The sequence below is a fragment of the Pithys albifrons genome, chromosome 12 (genome assembly GCF_047495875.1).
Source record: "Pithys albifrons albifrons isolate INPA30051 chromosome 12, PitAlb_v1, whole genome shotgun sequence".
NCBI classification, from domain to species: Eukaryota; Metazoa; Chordata; class Aves; order Passeriformes; family Thamnophilidae; genus Pithys; species Pithys albifrons.
Genome location: NC_092469.1, coordinates 20,892,313 through 20,909,465, shown reverse-complemented (window position 1 = coordinate 20,909,465; position 17,153 = coordinate 20,892,313). Strand labels below are relative to the sequence as shown.

The 17,153-nt window shown below is 54.5% G+C and overlaps 1 protein-coding gene across 4 annotated transcripts in view; it reads left to right on the top strand.

Annotated features, from left to right (window-relative positions):
- ANKRD11 (ankyrin repeat domain containing 11) overlaps positions 1-17,153 on the top strand; it is a 138,403-nt gene that overhangs the window by 110,280 nt on the left and 10,970 nt on the right. For all 4 annotated transcript variants that reach the window (XM_071567520.1, XM_071567522.1, XM_071567523.1 and 1 more), the window contains exons 4-8: positions 1,174-1,312; positions 11,322-11,492; positions 12,578-12,781; positions 15,526-15,668; positions 16,352-16,499. In XM_071567520.1, the coding sequence (XP_071423621.1) occupies positions 1,174-1,312; positions 11,322-11,492; positions 12,578-12,781; positions 15,526-15,668; positions 16,352-16,499 (805 nt within the window). The remainder of the gene's footprint in view (positions 1-1,173; positions 1,313-11,321; positions 11,493-12,577; positions 12,782-15,525; positions 15,669-16,351; positions 16,500-17,153) is intronic.

Sequence of the window (17,153 nt, the reverse complement as noted above, 5' to 3'; positions counted from 1 at the left end):
GCCGCCGCTCCGGTGCCGGCTGCTCTGCAGCAGGGCCCTCCTTCCCGGGGCTCCGAGCCTGCCTTGGCTCCCTCCCACCACACAGCCCTGTCAGGCAGGTTTGTTTCTCTTGCTTTACCAAAAAAGGGATTCCCCAGCCCATTTCCTCCATCCTCACTGGGGCACAGTGAGAGGAGCCACGGGGCTGTCATGCTGCAAACTGAACCCCTCGGGCTGAGCCAGGGGTTTCTCTTTCCTCTGTGGGTCAGGTCTGGTCTGCAGACACAGACTGGGGAAGAGGAAGGAGTGACACACACGGGGATGGTGCAGTCCGGGGCCACCTGCCAGGCACAGACAGGGGGACTGCTCCTCTCTAAACAAGAGAATGCTCTTGGGTTGGCTCATCCCAGCTCCCAGCCACGGTCTGGCACCATTTGATGTATTGAGGTTCTTGTGTTTAATCTAACTCTGCCTCTGAAGCTCAGGGTCTGGGTTTTGCTGGGTTATTGAAATCAGATCTGTCACAAAGCCACTTGTGCTGCCCTTGTTGTTGGAGCAGGGGCACAGTGGTCAGTCCAGAAGAGCTTGCTTAAAATAATACTGTTCCTCACAGACGAAAAACACAAGGGCATGACCTTGGGCTGTGTATTCCCAGCACACTGAACTGCTGGAGTTAGAGTTGTGGACCAGCTCAGCCTGGTCATGTGAAAAATCTCACTTGCCTCAATACTTGGTAATTTTGTCTTGCTTGGGATGTTCCTTCAAAATCCCTCCCTGCTTCCAAGCAGTTCCCAGCATTTCTGCTTCATGTTAAATCCAAACCAATTCAAATAAACAGGACTGGTACAAAGCAGGAATGGGTTGTACTTGTCGTGTGGTTGCATTTGGAAATCCTCAGGCTTCCCCATCACAGCCTGCCTTCCCTCCGTGCTCACAGCCAGGCACATCCCTGGCCTCACACAAGGTGTTGGGTCCATTTTTCACGTGGATTGGTTGGAATTTGGCACCACACAACAGCCTCAGTTGGCCTTGTTGGAGCTCTTTGTCTGGTGGAGGCTTCGCTGGCAAACCCTGGTACTGCAAATCCACAATATAAAGGAAAGAGATGCTGTTTGAAACTGGTGTGGGATTTGGGGGATCAGGTGAACACCATGTGGGGAAGCCAATTGTTAATCTGGTCTCTTCTCTTTCCAGGATAAAGATAAAGTTTCTCTAACCAAGACTCCAAAGTTGGACCGGAGCGATGGCGGCAAAGAGGTGAAAGAGCGAGCGACCAAACGCAAGTTGCCTTTCACTGTTGGAACAAATGGAGATCAAAAAGACTCGGATACAGGTACAGAAATGCCATATCCCCCCTCAGAACATGAATGCTGGGGCTGGTGGGGAGCACACAGGCCCCAGGGCACAGGCAATCCGTGTGGGAGTGTGTGCCAAGTTTCCTGCATTTTTCAGTTGGAGGAAGAGGTGTGTGGACAAGGGTTGGATAACTGCTGTGGTCCATGTGTGCACATCTGGAGCTCAGTGGGTTAAAGCCCTTCTTAGTGATGTTTTTAGGTGGACCAAGCAGTGGCTGGGTGAGGAGATACCCTTCCTTCAGCTGTGTTCTGTTCTCCTTGTTTCTGACTATCCCAGAACAAGCTGTGGAGCTGGGCCTGTTCATGAGAACTTGTTAAGTAAGAGAATAAAGCTGAGTATTGTTTAAAAGAAAACCAATAAGTAAAACTTGGTCAAGCAGGTCAATCTCATGGCAGAAGAGTGGCTGGTACACAGGGGTCCTGCCCACCATGGCCCCACATGGACACTGAAGGCTGTTGGATTTGGGAGGACTTGGGAAGAGCTGTCACAAAGCTTGGATGGGGAGAAAAGAGATAGTGTTGTTTGTTTGTAAGGGGCTGTGCTGTGGATTTCTGTGCAGAGGTTTGCATGGGTCCTTCCTGTGGATTCCTAGGAAATCTGCATTTGGAAATAGTTCTGGTCAGGTAAAATGGTTGTGCAAAGAGATGAAGTGGGCTCAGATTTGGGGATATGGTTAAAAATGGTCCAAAGGCTGAGTTTGGTGTTTCTCTCTGGTGACCGTGAGAGGTGAGTGACACAGGATGTGTCTCCTCTGCTTCAGGAGTTGGGAGGGCAGATTGGGAAGGGCCAGGAGTGCCACCAGTGAGGGCTGTTCTGTGACGTGTCCTGAGGTTGGCCCGGTGCTTCCATGGGTTTGTTACTGAACTCCTCCCAGTCTGGAGAGAAAGTTTCAAAGAATGAATTAATTCTGTTAAATGTGATGGCTCTTTGCAGGGTTGAAGTTTCGGGGTTCTGTGTTGTGTCACTTGGGGTGTCACCTTTGGAGGTGGGGGTGGCCAGGACGAGGCAAAGCTGATTAACCAGAGCCAGAGCTTCTGCTTTTTGTCAAGGGTGTTTCTGCCACGTTCAGTACTTGGTTGAGAATTGAAGGCCAAACTGGCTGCAGGGCTGTCTGACCCTCGTGACAGCTGAGACGTCACGCAGGGCTCCGCCAGCTCGCTCGCAGGGAGCTGCTTTTCCGAGGGCTCTGGCCTCTCTCTGCCTGCAGAGACGTTGGAAATGTTTCTGCTGGCAGCAGCGAGAAGGAAACCAAGTGAAAAAAAGAGCAAAGAGCCGCTGGGGAGAGGCTGTGGCTGCTGGGGAGGAGCAGCAGCCCGTGAGACCCCCCTGCCTTCCGCAGCCGCGTGACTCTTGTCTCCCACACGTCTTCCCCTTCCTCTCCAGAGCTTGTCCTTCCTGGGGAAGCGGCTGAGCCCAGGGGCAGCAGCTGCCCAGCTCCCACAGGAGACCTGCAGGAGGTCACGGCACTCACAGACCTATTGAAAGGCAAACTGACCTCTCACAGACTCTGGGAAGATGTAGGGAAGGTGTAGGAGACTCTCAACCTGTTTGGTGGGGACTGGAGAGGAAATGACTCAGCTGCTGGGTTGGAGATACCAGCAGGGAGCCACAGATCAGTGTGCAGAGTCAGACTGATGCTTAGCAGGAGCCTGTTCCTCTTCTTTGAGATTGTTTACTCCAGGTAAATGCTGGAGATGGAGAAGACTTAATGGAGATAGGAAAAGACTTCCTGGCACCTTGCTCTCCTCTTCCACCACCCTGTCCTTGTGACCGGGGGTGTTTCAGACCCGTCTGTTCCTGGGGCTGGCTGGAGGCAGAGGCAGGTGGAGACGTGTTGGTGGGTGCACAGACATGGCTCATTCTGGGTGTTGGAGGGTCTCCCCACTGTGCTGGTGCCACCAGTGACCCTTGGCTGAGGAACTCTCGTGGCTGTGCACACTCAAGTGTGTGTGTTGTGCAGGACAGGGTTTTCTGTGCAACAAAGGGGCTGCCGTGTGCCCACCTCACATTCCCAGAGGAGGCAGAGGCTGCTGCTGCTTGTTCTGCTCCTCAGCTTTGCTCCCAGCCCTCGGAGAAGTGGGATTGCACCATCACTCTGGCTGACCCTGGGTGGTTTATATAACATGGTCGTGCTTGCTGGGCCTGCTCTGTGTGTATGTGTGTGTGTTTGTGAGTCTGTGTCTGTGTGTCTGTGTGTGTGTCTGTGTCTGTGTGTCTCTGTGTGTGTGTCTCTGTGTGTGTGTCTGTGTCTGTGTGTCTCTGTGTGTGTGTGTGTGTCTGTGTGTGTGTCTGTGTGTGTGTTTGTGTCTCTGTGTGTCTCTGTGTGTCTCTGTGTGTGTCTGTGTGTGTCTGTGTGTGTGTCTGTGTGTGTGTTTGTGTCTGTGTGTGTCTCTGTGTGTCTCTGTGTGTGTCTGTGTGTGTGTGAGGGAGGTCTGGGATATTCCACAGCCACATAAAATCCAGCTGGAAGGATGTGGGAGCTGGGAGCTAGCACAGCTTTCTCTTTGCCTCTAGTGGGATATTTTTTCCCCTCTTCAAATGTTTAAACAATGGCGTGGATCCTCATCCTGATGTGTGGCAGTGACTCATTTTCCTTAGCACGGTGTTTGCCGCTGTTTTCCCGGACGGCTCTGGCTGAGCCTTGACGTGGGTGCTCCAATGGTGGGGTAAGAAGCGTCAGAGGTGGGTTTGTGTCCTGTGGAAGGGCAGCAAAACCCACCCTGCCCAGGTGCTGGGCAGCAGCTGGTGCTGCAGGGCAGTCTGGGGACAGATTACAGAAGAAATTCTCTCCTTTTGGGGAGAGAATTCTCTCCTTCTCTCCTCTGGCACAGGTTGCCCAGAGAGGCTGTGGCTGCCCTGTCCCTTGAAGTGTTTAAGCCCATGTTGGACAGGGCTTGGAGCAACCTGGTTTAAGTGTCCCAGCCCATGGCAGGGGTGGGACAAGATGAGTTCTAAGGTGTCTTCCCATCCAGACCATTCCATGGTTCTGTGGTGTGAGCTCCCAGAGGTGCTGCTGGCCATTGCTGCCCTAAGTGTATGGTTTGGGTATGGTGGTTCAGTGCTAAATCTTTTAAAATAATCTCCTTCAAAATGGTTTCTAGAGCAACAATTCTGACTCTTGGGTTCCTCAGAGTTAACTAAATAAACTGTCTTTAGGAAAAAGAAAGGTGGCACCAAGCTGTGAGGCTCCAGACTGTGCATGTTACAGCTCCAGCACTGTGGGAGCAGCATCTCTGTGCCTCAGACTTCTCCTCCTTCCTTCTCCTTCCCTCGTGCAGCATCTCCCCACATGCACAGGCTGCTGGGAGGGAGCCTACGTGCTGCCTGGCAGCCGTGGAACCAGCACAGCCAGCTCTTCCCGCAGCAGCTCCAGCAGCCTGTGGGGCTTCCTGCGGCTCCTGTGCCGTACCGAGGGGGGACAGGCTTTAAAATACAGGGATATTTGGTAATTGTGCTGTTAGAAGCACACAGAGAACGGGCAGCAGGGAGGCAGGACTGTCCTGCCGGGCAGGCACCTGCAGGGAGGTGGTGGCAGAGGTGGGCACCGGTGCTGGCACAGCGGTGCCGGCGCTGAGCCACGGCTGAGTCACGGGCTGACTCAACGGCACCAGACTGCCGGCGTGGGGCCGGCGCTCCCCACCTCCCCCGGGCTCCCAGGGGTCCCTTAATGCAGAGTGGGGCAGGTACCACTGCTGGGAGAGCAGCTGCGAGATGCGCCCAGTGCAGAATTCCTGCTGCCCACCCCTCCTGCGCGTGGTTTCCTTAGCTGGGTGTCTTGCTGTCACTTGAGTCCCTTGGCTCGAGGTGCAGCTGTGGTTTCCAGGCCTTTAGTCATCAGCAGGGAGAGTTGGGGCTCAGTACTATTCTCTGAGTGTGCTGAGTTAATTTTGGTCTCCAGCAGCTTTCCTTGGGAGCTGGGGAGGCCTGACAAAGGCTGGGTCCAGGCTGGTGGGTTGCAGCAGTTCTGGGTGCCCTGTTCTCTCCATGGGAGTCCTGGCCCTCCTCTCTGTGTGTCCAGCTCCCTCCCTTGGGTGCTTTTGGGAAAAGAAGGGAGAGACAAACCCCCCACCAACCTTCTGAGCTGCTCTGTCCACACTGACCTTCCCTGGCTCCAAGGGCTCTTCTGGGAGCCCAGGGCTGAGCCTGGGGGCTCATGGCTGGGGAAGTGCTGGGTGGACAGGGGCCAGTGTGAGTATGGTTGGCAGGAGCTGGCCTTGGAACTTAAACTCCTCTCTAATCCCCCGAGGTTGTTACGTGACGCTAATTAGTAGGTTAGAAAATGCTTGATGAATCAGCTGACCCAAACCATCCTCTCGCAGAGCCGGCTGCTGCCTGATGCCCGTGAGTGTTCGGGAACAGGCTTGTTAGTCCCAAGTTGGGAAGGCTGACAAGGGAATCCGTGAGAAGCAAATTGCTGGCTTGTTAAAGAAGGCATCTGCATCCCCAAGTGTTGTTTGTGCCATTCCCTGTGCTGGCTGCACTCCCCTGTTTGCAGCTGGGGGCTCTGAGGGGCTGCGCTGCATCGGGCCTTTCTTTGCTTGTGTAATTTCAGTCCTTTAACTAAAATAGTCAAGGAACTGTTCTCACCTAGCAACAGGGAGAGAGTGAATGTCAGAGCTTCTCCCTTTCCTCGCTGGGCTCCATAATGCCGGTACAGTGTGGAGAGCCTGGCACACACCAGCCTTCAGATCACCCTGAGAAACTCCCCGTGTGCAGCAGCCATCTGGGAAGGGCTGCACGGAAAACCAGGTCGTTTTATGATGGGAGCTGCCATAAATCTCCCTCCTCCCCCCTCATCACCTCCTTAACATGCAGAGGGAGAGGTTGCAGTGTGCTGTGTCTCTGTGAACCAAAAATCTATCAATGATGGCTTTTTCCTTAATACAAGAGCTTTTATCAGCGCTGTCTGCAGAGTGTCCTGGCCCTGGCTCCAGGAGGGGAGGGCTGGCCAGAGCCTTCCTCCCCCGTCCTCCCTCCTCCAGCTCTTTCTATTTCGTGGGAAATGAACTGTCTGAACCTGAAAATTGGTCTCTCTCAGAATTACTCTTGTTTAACATGGAGATTGTTGTTTCTGATGCAGCCTCTGTGCTCCTTCTCTCACAGCAGTTTGGGAACCAGTGGGGAGCACCTGCTTCTACACACTGTGGGTTCTGCCTACAAGTGTAGGGAGAACGCCAGGATTTGGATCACAGGCTGTCACACAGCATTTAACCTCTCTGGTCAAGCTGTGGTTTAAAATACTGCAACCAGAGGGGCCAGGGCCTGTGGATCCTCCTCCCTGGGGAGCTGGGCTGAGTGGTGGGGACAGTGGGCTCAGCAACACACCATAACTTGGTGTGTTTATAAGGGGGCTTGTTCCTTCTGACAGCACCTCCATCCTGCGGGTTAGGAACCAGCTCCCCACTGTATGTGAATGGCTCAGAGTGCCTTCCTTATCCTTCTGCCCAGGCAGACCCTGCTTTTCCTCTCATTTTCCTGACTGGTTTCATTTCTGGCACCTGGTTGATAAGCCAAATCCCCCTGGCACCCTCAGCCTGTTTATCCTTCAGTTTTGGGGGTTTCTGGAGCCGGGGGGTCATGCTGCCATCAACCTTTCAGCTCCTGAGTTGCTGGCCCACGTTGCAGGTGCCCTGTGAGTGCATCCTCAGGCCACAGTGCCAGGCCAGACCTGCTCTTCCCTGCCTTGAGCCAACACGCTCTGAAACGTGTTCTGCCCTCCGAGTTCTGCAGCAGGAATGAGTCACTCTTACGCAGGCTGGGCCGGGCTAGGGGGAGCAGAGCCCGCCTGGTCTCGGGGGTGCAGTGCAGTCTCTGTTGCTGTCTGTGCTGCTCTAATTTATTCTTATTGATCTCCTGGTTGTGTGCTCGCTCGGCACAGAAACTGTTGAAATCCTGTTTGCCGATGAGCCAGCACTCGGTGTCTCCATGCCGGAGACGTTTGGCGTGAGCTGCTGGTTTGGAAATGGTATTTTTCCTCAGGGTTCCACCTTCCATGCATGTGTTGTCATGTTGGAGCAGTGGAAACAGATGGTTTCTGCATGACAGGGCTCTCTCTCTCTCTGCGTGCGTGGGGAGTGAGGAGCTGTGTGGCTCCAACACCCCGATGACCTGCCAGCATCCCAAAGCACGGCCTCGACAAACCACAGAGAGGTTTTCCATCATTGCCCTGTTCCCCTCCTTCCCTGCTTCTCTCCGTTTTGGATGGGGCCAGGGTTCAGCCTCAGCAGCCCCAAATCTGCCCGGGGACCCCCACGGAGCGGCCAAGGCACTTCAGCATTCCCGGATTTGTGCTCCCCATTGCAGCACTGCCCCGAGTCTCGTCTGGGCACAGGAACCACCCATAGGCAAACGTTCAAACCCCTTTGTGCTGGGAATGTGCTCCTGCTCTGCCTGTGCAGCCTCTCGGGCTCCGTGTGCTGAAGGGCAGGAGCAGTTCCTGGCTGGGCTGGGCTCCTGCTTTCCCCTTTAAGCCTGCGCACGCGGTTCCTGCTGGCGTCAGCGGGAGGGAAGAGCCGAGCAGGAGCCCCGAATTAAACCAGGGCTGAGGCTGCGCTCAGGAGGTTTGCAGAAGGGCTGAAGCAGCAAACGAGCTGCTTTAAAAATAGCTGCATGGAGGTGTGGCTCATCCTGGGCTCACGGAGCATCCGTGGGCTGCCGTGGTCTTCCTCCCGCTGGGATCCGTGTGCACGGTCCAGCCGTGCCGATGGGCACGGGGGCTCCCTGCCTGCTCACCCCCTCATACCTCGGGGGGTTGTGCTTGCTAAAGCAGTTTGAGTGTGAAATAGGTTTTCTTTCTGTCTGCTGAGGTATTTACCCACTGTGAGTTTCTCTCCATGTTGCTGCAAGGTGTTCCAGAAATGCGTTTAATTAGAGGAGAAGGAGCAGCCTTGGGAGCCGCCGGCACACAGATCTGGAGATCTCTGTGCAGGGGCACCTTTAAATCTGCTGAAAATGTGATTCTGAGGGAAATCTGGGCTGAAATAAAACCCACCTGCAGCTCTGTAAGCCTGGGAGCAGCCAGGGCCAGGGGAACCAGCCCAGGGGCCAGGCCTGACCCTGACCCTGCTGAGGATGACGATGGGAAGCAGATGCTGGGGGCAGCTCTGTCTCCATCCTCCTGCTCGTGTTTCAGAGCCTTTTAATGGATCTTGCTTCTGTGATCCCTCCACCTTGCCTGAGGGTTGTGCCACAGTGATCCAGGGGCTGCCCTGCTGCCCACACTGGGAGCCAGGGAATCCCAGGATCTTGGAATGGCTTAGGTTGGAAAGGACCTTCAAGCTCATCTTGCTCCACCCCCTGCCATGGGTAGGGGCAGCTTCCACTAGACAAGGTGTGATGGCCCACACTCAAGGGTAAGTCATCACCCCAGGTTGCTCCAAGCCACATCCAGCCTGGCCTTGAACCCTTCCCACTGGGAAGCACGAGCCGAGTCCTCGGCTGCCTCCACCAGCCCTCGCTGCCTCACCACAGCGAGTGAGAACACGGCAGTCGCTTTCCAATTTATTTTTATCTTGTTGATCACATGTTTCTTAATGTTAAATGTTCTGTGGAGGAGGAAATTTCTGCAACTGCAGAATGAATAGGAGTTTAGGGGGTTTCGGTTGAACTCGATAATCAATTTCTGCAAATCCCAGGCTCGTGCTGACAACCTGCAGCAGCCGAGGGATATTAATGAAAATGTTCCCATTCTAATTGTGGCAGGAATTGTGCTGGCAGCTGAGGGAGCAGCCCCTCTGCCATGTGCAGCCCTGGGAGTCATGTACTTCGGGGACAGTGCCTGGTGGCACCGGCCAGGGCGTGACCTTTGAGCATCTCTGTGTCTGGCTGTGGGGCATGGCTGGAGGTGGCCGAGGCTGGGGAGAAGCCAGGCCTGGCAGAGCAGGATTTAAGCAGCTTGGAGCAGCAGCTCGGAGCCTTAGGAGAAGCAGGGAGGGCTGCACACATGGCCAGGTGTCCCTGTGCTCAGGGCCAGGGTGCCTGGCAGGACACACCATGCAGCACTGTGGCTCCTGGAACTGTCCAGGTCAAGTTGTTTTCTTCCCGTAAGCACACTGGGTTTAATTTTATTTTGAGCCATTAAAAAGCTGCCCACTTTCCTGTGATCTGATTTCATCTGTTACAGCTGCCAGGGCGACCGAAATGTGGCTTTGAAGGGGTAGATCAGGACTCTCCTTCAATGCAGACATGTTTCCAGGGCTTGTATTTCACAGAACCATGGAATGGTTTGGGTTGGAAGGGATCATAAAGCTCATCCATTCCCACCCTCCTGCCAAGGAAGGGACACCTTCCACCAGCCCAGATTGCTCCAAGCAAAGAGCAAAGGGGGCTGGATGAGCAGAGCTGGGGCTGCAGGTTTGTTAGTTTTTATTCCACTGAGTTGGGGAGGCCCTGGCACATGTCTAGTCTGGGTTGGAACATTTCAGGGATGGGGCAGCCACAGCTTCTCTGGGCAGTGAGAAGAGCTGTTTGGAGAGGGGTGGCCGTGCTCTCTGACTGAGAGGTTCCCTGGGACAGTTGTTTTTCAAATGCACAGGATCCCGAGAGCAGGGGTGGATGGGAATCACCTGCTCCAGGTGAGACTTGGGCAGCAGGGGATGGAGCTCCACACATGCTGCAGGGAGGAGGTTTCTGGAGCCGCCTGTGCCTCAGCTCAGGCAGTGTGGGAGCCAGAGCAGCAGGAATGGACCTGAGCAGTGCAGGTGTCCCACACCCTGCTGCCCTCGTCTGCTGGAGACTTTTACTCCACTGCAGTTTGGTGGTTGGAGGAGGAAACCTGTGCTGTGGTGCAGAGTCCACTGGCCAAGCGTGACCCCATCCCCTGGCAGTTCCACCTGACCCACTGGACTTGGCACTGGGGCACAACAGGCCCTGTGCCCATGACCCACATTGAGTCTGGCAAAGAGCAAAGGGGGCTGGATGAGCAGAGCTGGGGCTGCAGGATTGTTGGTTTTTATTTCAGTAAGGGTGGGCAGGCCCTGGCACAGGTTGCCCAGAGAAGCTGTGGCTGCCCCATCCCTGGAATGGTCCAAGGCCAGCTTGGACAGGACTTGGAGCACCCTGGGCTGGTGGAAGGTGTCCCTGCCCATGGCAGGGGTGGAACAAGATGAGCTTTAGGGTGCCTTTCAACCCAAAGCATTCTATGGTTGTGTGACTCTGCTGTGGCTCTTTGAACCCACTGGAGATGGTGCAGCAGGATTTGACAGATCTGGCTTTAGCTGCACTTGTGCTCAGTCTCTCAGCAGGAGCTACCTTTGCACCTGAATGATTCAGGAGACTTGAGTGCCAGGCTGGGATTTGGAGATGACAAGCCAGGCACTGCTTCTGGAGTTTCTTCCTCCCCTCCTGTTAATTTGAGATGTTTTTAGAGGGTTGCAGAGGACCTGATGGGAGGTGGGTGCTCTGTGCCAGGTGGGAGCAGCTGCTCTGGGAGGAGAGGACCAGCCTGGTGCTCCCCACACGTGTTTGGCTGCAGACTCCTTGGTTTGATGATGAGGAGGAGGAGGAGGAGGGGGTGTGATGGCCACGTTCCTGAGCTATCAGTTTGTATCTTACCAGCATTCCTTGTTGATGCTGTTGGATGCCTCCAGTTGAGTCCACACTGTGCTGGTGTCAGGCTGCATAGGCTGCTCTGAACACCATGGCATGGGATGGAGGACCCAAAGCAAGGTGGGAGGTGCAGCACTGACTGTGGCCCCGGGGAGGACCCAGTCTCTCCTTCCTGTGCTGCTCTGGGATGAAGGGGGGAGAACTGGAGGCTGTGGGAGGAGCAGGAGTGGAGCATGTCCTGGCTGTACCTGAGGTGTGAGCCTGGAGTGCTGCTCCAGGTACCACTGCTCCCATTTCAGGGCTCCATCCTTCACCACAGGGCTCCACCCTTGACCACAGGAACCTCCTTCACCCATCCCTTTTTGGTTTGTGAGGTGTGGAACGTGGTTGTGGGTCTCAGTGACATTCACAGCTTGTGTCCCCGTGTCCTTGTCCCACAGAGAAGCAGGGTCCCGAGCGGAAGAGGATTAAAAAGGAGCCCACCACCAGGAAGCCTGGCTTGCTCTTCGGGATGGGCCTCTCGGGGATCCGGGCAGGGTACCCGCTCTCCGAGCGCCAGCAGGTCGCTCTCCTCATGCAGATGACAGCGGAAGAGTCTGCAAACAGCCCAGGTGAGACCCGGAGGGGGGGTTTGCTCCAAAGTGGGACCTGCAACGAGAGGCTCCAAAATGCCTGGGCTTCCCAGTTCCCAGGGGTCACCAGGATGTTCAGGTGCAGCAGAAGGATGAGCTGCCCCCTCCAGCGTGGTCTAAAGGGGCTGGTTTGCTGCCCTGTGGGGTCTCACCCATCCCATGGGGCTCTGCAGGTGACTCCAGCCACGGTGTCACTGGGGTTTGTTCATGGCTGTGGCTGCCCTTTCTTCTTCCAGTGTCGGGCAGTAGCAGGAGGTGTCCCATGGGCCAAGTCCAAGTCCTGCCCTGGCTGCTCAACCAGAGTTTTCATTCCATGGGAACCTCCTCCACATCAGCTTCGTCTTTCCCACAGGCCTCTCAGCTATCTCTGTAAAGGAGGATTGTGACTAAAGACAAAACATCACCCTCTGTATGTTTTTAAACGTTTCTTCTTGTGGAGGGGGATAAGTGTATCCAGTGCAGCTGTAACTCGAGATGCAGAGCAGCTGGAATGTGTTTACCACGGATTTTGTGTTTTAGTAACTTTTATCTGTTGCAAACATGACCCCCCCAGGGTTTTTGGAGGACTCGGTCACATCTGCATCCTACACAACATCGCAGTTTTTAGTTGTGTATTTTGTTGTTCTTAACCAATCTCACTGCTGATGTTGCTGTTATTTGGGAATATTAAAAGGGGAAAAGCTGTGGAGTGTTCAGTGTTACCCCAGGAAATGCACAGTCTCCTCCCAAGGCTGTCAGACCTCACATGTGCTTGGTAAAAGGCCACTTCCCTTGGGAATTGAGGTTTGAGGGTAAGGAGCTGCATTGTCTGCTCCCAAATCACGGGACTGCCCACAGTGCTTGCCAGGACTCCAGTGGGCTCTGGCAGCCCGTGATTCCCATCTCTGTGGGACACACACAGGCTGCTCTGTTCACATCCCCTTCGGAGCCTGGGCTGCCTCTCGTGCCTTGTGGGGAATATTTTTGGGAAGAGGCGCCGTGAAACGCGGTGCACGAGCTCCCTCTAAAGGCTTAGGAATTCCTTGGAATTGCGGTTCCTGACGCTGCTTCTCTCCTCCCTGCAGTTGACACAACACCAAAGCATCCCTCTCAGTCTACAGTTTGTCAGAAGGGAACTCCCAACTCTGCCTCCAAAACCAAAGATAAAGTAAATAAGAGAAACGAGCGAGGAGAGACTCGGCTGCATCGCGCCGCCATCCGGGGAGACGCCCGGCGCATCAAGGAGCTCATCATCGAGGGTGCAGATGTCAATGTGAAGGACTTTGCAGGTAACCAGCCTGGGAATCCCCACCTCTTCCCACCTGAACGTGTGTTCCACCTCCAGGAATGGCTCCCACCACACAGAGTGGTTTGTTTATGACACGACGTTGCTCCTTGGAAAGAGAGGATCAGCCAAAAATAATGATTTTGCTCACGGGGAGGAAAAAGTCTTGTTGCCCTTTAAAAAAAAAAAGCAAATAACAAAAAAACTGCATTAAAAAGGCAAAAAGAAATCAATTTTTTTTAAAAAAAGCATCAGTTTCCTTGCTGGAGTTTGGAGCAGCAGTCCCAGGCTGTCCAGTCTGCCCAAGGCAGTGATGCTGGGCTGGGCAGGATGCAGAGCAATCCCTGGGGCTGTCCTGGCTCCACACACTGAAACCCTGTCCAGGCCTCCAGTCCATTTCCTTGTGCCCTTCCACATGGGTGCTGTCTTGCAAGTCTGGAGGGGGATTTGCAAAGGGAGATGGGCTGGGTTAGCTCTTTCTTTTTCTTAAAATAGAAGAAATTATGTGCACAGAAACACTGCCAAGAGTGGGTTTGTGAAGTCACTGCTCTGCAGTTGGGGGGCTGATGCCTGCAAATTTCTGGGAGTTGTTTTCAAGGATTGACTGTGGGAGGGCTGCTAATGGGGAGTGAATTTCAAGGGCAAGGTCAGATCCCACCAGACACCCGAATTAGAGGAGATGTTGAGTGTCCTGAGCCTCAGCTCAGGAGTAGCACCACATCCTCCTCCTCCTCCTTCTCCTTCTCCTCCTCCTCAGCAGTGCTGCCAAGCTCCTGCTTAGGGTGGTGGATGGGATGGGAACAACCCCAAGTCCTGCAGGGAGAAGGCAGCCAGGAGATGATGATGATGAAGGTGCTCTTCATACACCCCTGTGCTGAGAGTGGGGCCTGGATCAGCCTTTCTTCAGCACGTCCAAGAACTTGACTTTGCTCTTTGCTGTTCTCTTTGCACGATTTTGGGGCTATAAATAGATATGGCTGTTCCTCCTCCCATATGATTAATGCCAGTGCCAGACTGAAGTATCAGCTGTGATTAATTCTGGGCACAGGTGCCCCTTCCGAAGGCTCAGGCGGAGGTACCGGAACGCGCTCCCACGGCACTATCAGCAACCCAGCGGAGCGGCCGCGCCGGGGAACTTCAAAACAGGCTCTGCTTAAAAATAGTCTGTTTGAACACGATAAAGTGTTTTGTCCTGTGCTCTTCAGAGGCTTGTTTGAGAAGTGGAGCCGCCGTTACTGTGGAGATCTGCTGTTTGGTTTCCCCCCGCCAGAGCTGAGCCTGGCTGAGCTGGGAGAGCACAGAAGGTGTTTGTGAGGGCTGTGTGGGGGCAGCTCCCCATCCTTGTCTGCAGCTCAGGGCTCAGGCCCAGCCTGGGCACTGGTGTTTCCCTTACAGAGGAGCTGGAACCTAAAGGCAGACCTGAACAGGGCTTAAGAGAAGGCTGGAGAGGCACTTTCCATGAGGGCATGTAATGCCAGGAGAAGGGGGAATGGCCTTAAGCTGAAGGAGGGCAGGGATAGATTAGATGTAGAGGAGAAATCCTTCCCTGTGAGGGTGGGCAGGCCCTGGCACAGGTTGCCCAGAGAAGCTGTGGCTGCCCCATCCCTGGAAGTATCCAAGGGCAGCTTGGACAGGGCTTGGAACAACCTGGGCTGGTGGAAGGTGTCTCTGCCCATGGCAGGGAGTGGCACTGGATGAGTTTTAAGGTCTCTTCCAACCCAAACCATTTCATGTTTCTGTGCAGGGAAAAGGATTTGAGATCTGCCTTTCACATGACATCAGCATTTCTCTTAATTTCTTACATAAAATTTTCCATCTCCTGGAGTCCTTTCTGCTCTGGCAGATGCTCTGACTGTAGCGCATGACATGACCAGAGGCAGAAGTGGGATTGATTCTATGAGTGCCTGGCTGGAGTAGCAGGGCAGAGCTGCAGGTTTGGTTCCTTCCTTCATGGGGGTCCAGACAAACACGGCCACCTCGGCCATCAGAGCAGCCTGCCCCTTTCCATGCCAGTTCCTGCAGCCTGTGTGCCTGGAGGTGACCCTCAGTGTCCCTGTGTGCCTGGAGGTGACCCTCACTGTTCCTGTGTGCCTGGAGGTGGCCCTCACTGTCCCTGTGTGCCCAGGGGTGACCCTCACTGTCCCTGTGTGCCCGGGGGTGGCCCTCACTGTCCCTGTGTGCCCAGGAGTGACCCTCACTGTCCATGTGTCCCTGTGTGCCCAGGGGTGACCCTCACTGTCCGTGTGTGCCCAGGGTTGGCCCTTGCTTTCCCTGTGTCTGCGTGTGCCATGGGTTGGCCCTCACTGTCCCTGTGTGCCCAGGGGTGACCCTCACTGTCCTTGTGTCCCTGTGTGCCCGGGGGTGACCCTCACTGTCCATGTGTGCCTGAGGGTGACCCTCACTGTCCCTGTGTGCCCAGGGTTGGCCCTTGCTTTCCCTGTGTCTCCATGTGCCCGGGGGTGACCCTCAGTGTCCCTGTGTGCCCGGGTGTGGCCCTCAGTGTCCCTGTGTGCCCGGGGGTGACCCTCACTGTCCCTGTGTGCCCAGGGGTGACCCTCGCTGTCCCTGTGTTTGTGTGTGCCCGGGGGTGACCCTCGCTGTCCCTGTGTCTGTGTATGCCTGGGGGTGACCCTCAGTGTCCACGTGTGCCTGGGGTGACCCTCACTGTCCCTGTGTGCCCGGGGGTGGCCCTCGCTGTCCCTGTGTCCCTGTGAAGGTGCTGTCATGCTCAGTGTCCCCTCCTTGCAGGCTGGACGGCGCTGCACGAGGCTTGTAACCGGGGCTACTACGACGTGGCGAAGCAGCTGCTGGCGGCGGGCGCTGAGGTCAACACCAAGGGGCTGGACGACGACACCCCCCTGCACGACGCTGCCAACAACGGGCACTTCAAGGTGGGGGCTGCTGGGTCCATTGCTGGGCTTTCAGTGGTTTGTTTGTGAACTTGTGCTTTGAGCAGCCAGCTGTGGAAATGCAGGGATTTGGGTTATTTAGTTCTCATTTGCCTTGTAGTGGGCAGGAATTTGTGTCCAAGGCCAGGTTGGATGTGGCTTGGAGCAACCTGGTCTAGTGGAATGAGATGAGCTTTGAGATCCCTTCCAGCCAAAACCATTCCATGGTTCTATGAATTTTGCTGCCCCAGAGCAGTTGAGTGTTTTACTTGGTTGTTCTTCTGCACACAAGATAGTTGATTCTTCTTCTGCAATTGAGAAGGCAACGTGGCTTTGTGTCTTGTTCTTCCTTCTTTCCTGCCCAGGTTAGTTCTTAGAATCACAGAATAATTAAGGTTGGAAAAAGCCTCCAAGATCATAGAGTTCAAGCATTGCCCCAGTACCACCACACCCCACCACAGAACCATGTCCTCAAGCACCACATCTGCATGGTTTTTGAACACTTTCAGGGGTGGTGATTCCACCATTTCCCTGGGAATGTTGCTGGATTTTGTATACTTTTTAATTGATGACTGTTAGTACTATAAGACATGTCCTGAGAACATTCCCCTTATATATGAAAATTCTACAAAATACCTGGAATCAAAACATCATGAGCATCTTTAAGCCTCAATTTCTCTTTCCAGGTGGTGAAATTGTTGTTACATTATGGAGGGAATCCTCATCAAAGCAACAGGAAGGGCGAGACACCTTTAAAAGTAGCTAATTCTCCCACGATGGTGAATCTGCTCCTGGGGAAGACCACGTACCCCTCCAGCGAGGAGAGCTCAACAGGTGAGACTGACCTCTCTGGGGCCTTGGCAGTGATGTTTGTGGCCTGCAGCTGTCTGTTAATGCAGGGACGTTAAAGGACAGTGAAGTTTAGACTCTTGTCAGGGTGTCCACACGCTGCTGCCACTGTCAGGAGCCCACCTGTAGCTGTAACCCCAATTCAGACAACATAAACCACCAGCTTTAGCTCTGGGAGCTGTTTGCCCTGGGAGCCAAGGGTGAGATCAGTTCCCTGGTGCAGTCAAGATGTAGGATTGGAAGCCAATTGCAGGTAAATGGATGTCTTACCTTTAAACTGTGGGTAATTGCAGTGGAGAGGAGGAGGTTTGTGTGTCCACAGTGTGTTCCTGTCCCTTGGCTGTCCCAGGGTCTGCTCCTGGGCTGTCCCTGCTGGAGTCTGTCCCAACAGTACCACCATTGTAGAACACACTGCAGGTTTTAATTAGTGCTAATTTGTTTCCAGTCTTACAGAGAGCCTTGACCTTGGCTGTGTGCAGCCATAACCCTGTTACAAAGTTCTCCTGATACACCAGGATGTTGTTTGGTGAGCACTGTGTGCAAGTTGGAGCCAGGATGTCTGTTCTTTCCTAAAACATCTCCCAGCCTGGCATTCCAAGCTGATGGCTGCCAACCTGGCAAAGTCTTGGTGAGGCCAAA